The sequence below is a fragment of the Dendroctonus ponderosae genome, unplaced genomic scaffold, assembly GCF_020466585.1.
Source record: "Dendroctonus ponderosae isolate FM_Combo_2020 unplaced genomic scaffold, Dpon_F_20191213v2 Dpon_F_20191213_5, whole genome shotgun sequence".
Lineage (NCBI taxonomy): Eukaryota > Metazoa > Arthropoda > Insecta > Coleoptera > Curculionidae > Dendroctonus > Dendroctonus ponderosae.
In genome coordinates this window covers 645,741-652,320 of record NW_026018715.1, presented here as the reverse complement: position 1 = coordinate 652,320, position 6,580 = coordinate 645,741, and the positions used below count along the sequence as shown (strand labels likewise).

The 6,580-nt window shown below is 38.4% G+C and overlaps 1 protein-coding gene across 1 annotated transcript in view; it reads left to right on the top strand.

The window, feature by feature from the left end:
* LOC109545066 (macro domain-containing protein CT2219) overlaps nt 1-5,774 on the top strand; it is a 12,107-nt gene extending 6,333 nt beyond the window's left edge. The window contains exons 2-3 of the mRNA XM_019915558.2: nt 1,463-1,631; nt 5,396-5,774. Of these exons, the coding sequence (XP_019771117.2) occupies nt 1,463-1,631; nt 5,396-5,697 (471 nt within the window). The 3' untranslated portion in view covers nt 5,698-5,774. The remainder of the gene's footprint in view (nt 1-1,462; nt 1,632-5,395) is intronic.
* The last annotated feature ends 806 nt before the right edge of the window (nt 5,775-6,580 follow it).

The window sequence follows — 6,580 nt, the reverse complement described above, 5'->3', positions numbered from 1 at the left end:
TTGAATCTTGGTCCAGTCTGCCGGGTTCTTGGCCGTGATTGGGACAATCGTCCTTGGTTTAGGAATTTGAGAGGGTTGAGGGGATTTGGTAGTTTCGGATTTTGGGGTTTGGGTTGTTGGGGTCTTCAGCCTGGAGATGTTTCTGAAGCGTCTTGTTGTTTGTTTTAGGAAAGTTCCATGGAGCTGCGGGCTTTAGGGTGGGGGGGGAAGTTTGGGTCCACCTCCATGGATTCCGTAGTTGGGGGCTGTTTTGGTGGTGTTAGATTGTCCTGCGGGATTTGTTTTCCAGGAGATTCGAGAGCGGGTAGCCTCTCGGAAAGTTTGGTTACGTTAAAGTTAAGTTTTTGGATCGTGGCCAGGGCTTTTTTTAATTGGGACTGTTGTGAGTCCCGTTCTTTCCTAATTGTGTTGTAGGAGTGGGTGGAGTAAGAATAAGGGGTCGATTTGGGGAATTTGCCAGAGGCACTTACCTGGCTTTTTTGTGGGCCGGTCGTAGCCGGGTCTTTCTGCGCACTCATCGCACTTAACATTAGGCTTTCCGGAGCCCTAAAAAAGGGGGACCTGCACTTGGCTCTGATGCAGCCGCGTGCTCAAATTTCTCTCTTGGTATTTGAAAAACCGTGGTTTTTCGTTTGCGGGGGAAAACACGCTGGAGTGCCAAACAAGTTGTACCCAATACGCTGGTTCCAAGTAGACAAACAGTGACAAAGGAATTATTCGATGTGGATCGTTCAACTGACAGGCCATCAAATGAGTCACTTTTCTCGGTCGAGTGTCTCGGTTTTATATTTGTTGTGGGGGTGGGAACCGGTTGCGGCCCCCCCTCATCTCTTCTTTACTGAAAAACTTTGAGCTTGTGGTGTAGGACAACCAACCCTGACGGCAGGGCTTCCAGGCGGTCCTACAGCTCATTGCGTACTCACGGAATGCACGCCAACGGTTGATCTCCAAGTTTCCAATTAAGTCTCAGATTTAGTTTGAACATTTGAGCCCGTGCTGTAGAACAACCAACCCCGTCGGCGGGGCTTCCAGGCGGCTCTACAGCCCATTGCGTACTCACGGAATGCACGCCAACGGTTGATTTATATTTTCCTACCTGAGATTCCRATTTTCAATACAGACAGATAATATGGAACTCCGTGGTCCGGTAGAAGTTCAGTGAGACAAGGGTGTCAGAAATATGTCGACCCATATGACAACCCTTAACGGAAAGTTTAAGTGACAACACGGTTGGTAACACGTTTGCGAAAACTCATTAATAACGGATCCACAGGACGTTAAAGTTAGATTTAAAAAAAAAACATTTTTAAGCCGCTATTTCGTCTATAATGAGCGCCAAAACTTCAAATTTTGGGGACATAATAAAGTATTGTATGTAATATATTATTAAAAGAAGTTAAAATCATTTTATTTATAATGCACATCTTCATAATAACATTTCAAGTTTTGCATGCTATTATAGATAGACGCCATTGTAAATGCAGCGAATAGTCGATTGAAACGTGGTGGAGGTGTTGATGGTGCCATCCATAAGGCTGCTGGAAAATATCTGCAAGATGAATGTGATTCGTTAAATGGCTGTGAAACTGGACATGCAAAAATTACGGGAGGTTATGAATTACCAGCAAAATGTAAGCAAAGTATCTCTTAATATTTTGAAGTCAACATGCTGCAGATATAATACAGAACGATGGTCCATCTTATTCTAGCATTTATTTGACTAGGAGGCAAACCATTCCATTGATTCCATTCCCAGTTTTGTGGCGCTGGGTTTCAGAGGCTCGTCTAGCATTTTTATCACATCAATGTAGCTTTCAATCATACCGCGCTTTTCTTCATTGGAATAATCTATTTTTACAATAAAACTAACCTAATTTCTAACTTGAATTTCAACTTGAATGTAAAATAATTGAAATGTGTTGTTATTATTTGTTACTATTGAAACACTCTGCCTTATACTATTTTCCATGGCTAACTAAATTGGAAAAATGATGTGGTTAATTAGTGACCGTGATGATAATCATTAAAGACGCCTATTTATGTTTGTGGGGTTTTCAGTCAATAGATGGTGGCAAAAATAAAACACTATTTTTTCATGGGGCGACGTTTCGACTATAAAAGTCATCCTCAGGGCTCTAAAAAGGAAAACAGAGGAGTTTCAGCCTTGAGCTTAGTAAAGTTGATACAATTCAAATATAATACATAAACAAAAATTAAAACTTAGCAAGGGCGCAATCAGCGATTGGTGATACAACGAACAAGAGCAGTTATGGGAAGAGACGCAATCGTTAATTACGTAATGACTTACCTGTGAAGGTAGTGCTATATTTACAGGGGGTTAGTTGGCAAGGGCAACATACCGTTCGAGGTAAGTGTATTTAAGATGGGGTAATTCTTTACGATCCAGTCTGCTGTGGCACGCGCACATTCCCGTATGCACGATACGCGTAGCCGAAAATGGCATACTGGCCAGCCATGTTGCCGAACTGCCACCAAAGTAGAAATTCACAATGAAAACAAAAAAGTAATTCATTCAAGGTTCAAAATTTAGCAGAAAACTTAACGTCCATACAGGAAATAGTAGACGACACTGATAAGCTCATACATATGATTGTGCAGCCAGTGGTTTGAAATATCAAATTCATTATGTATGCATGCAAAGAAAATAAAGTAATCGGTTATTTTCTCAATAAAGTATTTTCACCTTGGGTTTCTCTATGGATGTCTATGAACGCGTGTGAGGTCCTAATCGGTTAATTGGAATTATGGTGAGAATCGGAAAAGTAGTGAAAATATATCATCTGGGTACTACTAATTATTATCTATTTTATATTAAATAGCTATGTATATTAAATGATTTATGTACATGAAAAGGTTAAGGAAGTGATAATGCTAAGAAAGTGCTAATATAGTACCGGCAAAAACGCGAAAAATTTCTACTGGCACGCAGGCGCAAAGAGCTGAACCATCATAGCGACCGTTGTTTTGTTTCGGAAATTGGTGAATTTTAGAGGGTGAAAAGTCCTGGAAAACGGCATTAGGTCGAAAAATGTATAGGATAAATGTTGTTTGTTAAGAGATTTTCTATAAGGTCAGCATAGTCTTAATCGGCAAACCGCAATCGAAGTACCAGATTGTATTGTAAAGTATTGCCAAGATTGGCTGTTAGTATGTGCTGGAAGGTGTGAAAAATGTTTCGCTGATAATAAAATATTCTACATATTATCAATTTCTTTTTGCATTTGCAAAACTCCGATTTTACAGCCATTAGTAGTTGGTATGATGTTAATAACTTTTAGTTATTTAGATTGTTTTTTGAAAAGGCTGTTGTAGGTTTCACTTAAATTTTCTGTGTCTTCTAAAATTTACTAATTAGAGTTGTTAGTTTTTATGAAAATTGATTCACTCAACAGTCGTTTTGCTAGTTTTGGCTGATGGTCTTGAATTTTTACGCTATTAAAGTCAAACTTATGGCTGGTAATCCTTTGATGTTCAACCAATGCTGTAGGGTTGGTTATATTGGTCATGGTTGAGTCTCTTTTGTGTTCTGTTTTAAACATCTACCTGTTTTGCCAATTACAATTGATTACAATTTGAGCGGGGTATTTGATATATTATGTTGGAATTTGTGAAGTATAAAATAATTTCTAACAGTGTTAGAACTGGAGAAGGCTAACTTGATACTTTTTGATCATATTACTTTTCCATGTACTGACCATGCTTCCACATAGGGTATTTTATGAAATATAATTTAGCGTATTATTAATTAAAGATAGTGGATAATTGTTATTGAATGGTAATCTCTAATCAGGTTGACATTCTTTTGAGGGAATTGTAGACGAGAGTGCAATAGCTCTATTTTTCAAATTTTTGATTATGTTAATCTTTATTTTCATATTATGTTTTGAATAATCGTTAAGAAATATTTCGGAAAATGTTGGTTTTTGGTACCAATCAATTATAAGTGTACTGTTTTCTCTAATGAGTAGTATGTCCAGAAATGGGATTTTGTTATCTTCTTCCAATTCCGTAGTGAATTTTAATTTATAGTGGTAGCTATTGAAAATATCAAGTGCCTCCGCGTTTTTATCGTTTGGTACTGCTGTTATGATGTCATCCACATATCTTTTGCGGAATGGGAGACAAACTTAGGGTTTTTTAGGCATGTATTTTGTAGTTCTGACATAACTATGTCAGCACAGATGGGGGATAATGGGTTCCCCATGCCCAAACCATAAATCTGGTGATAGTAAGCATTCTCCAACATGAAGTAACTGTACTTCGTACAAAGATCAAAGTCTTTTTGTTCCAGTGATGTAGTGGGTGCTATTTTGGACCATCTTGATAATAAAATTTCTTTTGTTAAATCAAGTGGAATGTTTGTAAAAAGTGACACTACGTCCAGTGAAATTATCCTGTAGTTGATAGGTATAGTTTGTTTTTGGATGGCACCGTGGTGCTACCCTTGTCTTTCTGCACCTTTGACTTTATGTTGTTACATGACAATATTAAATTTTAATTTTTATTAATGACTGTAATTACGTCTCAATGACGACACGGTCATTCACTTGAATTGTATCAACTTCAGTAAGCTCAAGGCTGAAACCCCTCTGATTTCCTTTTTAGAGTCCGGAGTATGACTTAAATATAGTCGAAACATCAGCCCATGAAAAAGTTGTTTTATTTTTGCCACCATCTATTGACCGAAAAAACCCACAAACCTAAATAGGCGCTTTTACTAAATTGAGAAAGTTAAAATCATTAGCAGACTTTATTTTCGAAAACACCTTACGATGTGATAAATCACTGAAATCGTAATAAAATGCTCTATTCAAGAATGTTGTTGCCATTAAAAAAACTGAAGTTTGTGTAATATGTCAAAAATGACAGATTACACATATGACATATTGACATATGTTAATTTGTAGAAACTCAATTTTATTTGGAATGCAATTTGCTACAACTTTTTTATTTAATGTTTTCCTGTCAGATTAATATTGACGGAACTAGGAGTCATATAAAAATCTGCCATAAATCAGTTTTTTTCACATATCTCCTGACAGCTGTCAAATTTTAGAAAAATAAAATTGATTTTTAATAGAGCATTCCAAACTACAGTTCTTTGTCCACTTAACTTTCGTTGTATCTGCTGTAGTTTCCAAGATCCCTCTACTAGTCTAGTTGTTATTTCTTATATTCCAATAAAAAAAACGTTCGATGCGTCGATGAAAATCACCTTTGACTTCGTCTCGATTGGAAAACGCCGTCGTCATTAAAAAGATTGCAATTTTCTCTCGCCTACCTAAAACTACTATTTTTTTGAGGACTTCTAACCCATTGTTCGTTCTCAAAATGCCATATACTTGTATGTATAGTTATGTTTATTTTGTTTTAGATGTTCTACAAGCTGTGGGGCCCCGAGGCGAGCAACCTGAAGCATTAAAAGCCTGCTATTTAAATACTTTAAGATTAGCAACAGAGAACAATATCAGATCAGTTGCTTTTCCATGCATTTCAACTGGTATTTATGGGTACCCAAATGAAGCAGCTGCACATGTTGCTGTATACAACGTTAGAAAGTTTTTGGAAAGGGAAAGTGACAAAATAGATAGAGTAATATTTTGCATTTTCTTAGAAGTCGACAAGAACATTTATCAGCAAGTGCTGCAAACATATTTTCCTGTTGTCAAGGCATAAAATGGCACTTTATTTTAATGTAATAATAGTCTTTTTATTTGTTTATTGATATGATTACTAATGCTATTCACATAAAATTTGTTTGTTTTACGCTGTTCAGACCTATTCCAAAATTTTCGTTTTAAGTGAAATTAATATTTGGTACCTACAAGGAAGACAATTCGATGCGGGTGTGTGAAGGCCCCGAGGATGCGCCTCCTAGTAGACGACCAGCGGTGGCAGACTCCTAATAGGCGGTATGATGTTTCATCCGCCTTTCCACATTGTGGGCACACGGGGCTGTCTCCAATTCCTAGTAGGTGTAGGTGTCTGTTCAGGCCACTGTGGCATGTCAGGGCAGCCTGGCTGTCGGAGAAGATCTCGATCACTCCCTCTGGCCCTTCTGTAACTTTCCTATCTGTGGCATCCTCGAGGATTGCATATAATTCCGCCTGAAGCACTGTCGTCCAGCAATCCGGCGAAAAGGACGCTCTCTCAGAATAAACTTGGTGGTAAATGGTCTGGGGCAGGTGGGTACCGACAGGACACCAACAGGAGAGCGTCCTTTCGTAAAGGTGCTGTCCGCCAATCAACTTGACGTTTGTAAACCAAAGGAAAGCGTACTGGTTACTTGCCGGCAAAGTCGGTCTAAGTGTATTCTGTATGAAAGTGTGAAGGCTTTCACGGCCGGTCAAATCACATTCAGAAAGGTTTTTCGGGCTTTGGAGCAGTGGTCCATGGGAATTTCTTCTTGGCGTTTCGTCCACAACTGCGGTGGACATTATCAAAGGCGATGAGGCAGTGGGCGAAGTGATCTGGAGACTGGTTTAACTACATGTGACATGATGTTTACCGCAGACATAGCCATTTAAGGCTTTTTGTCTTTAATGGTAGCCTGCAAGAG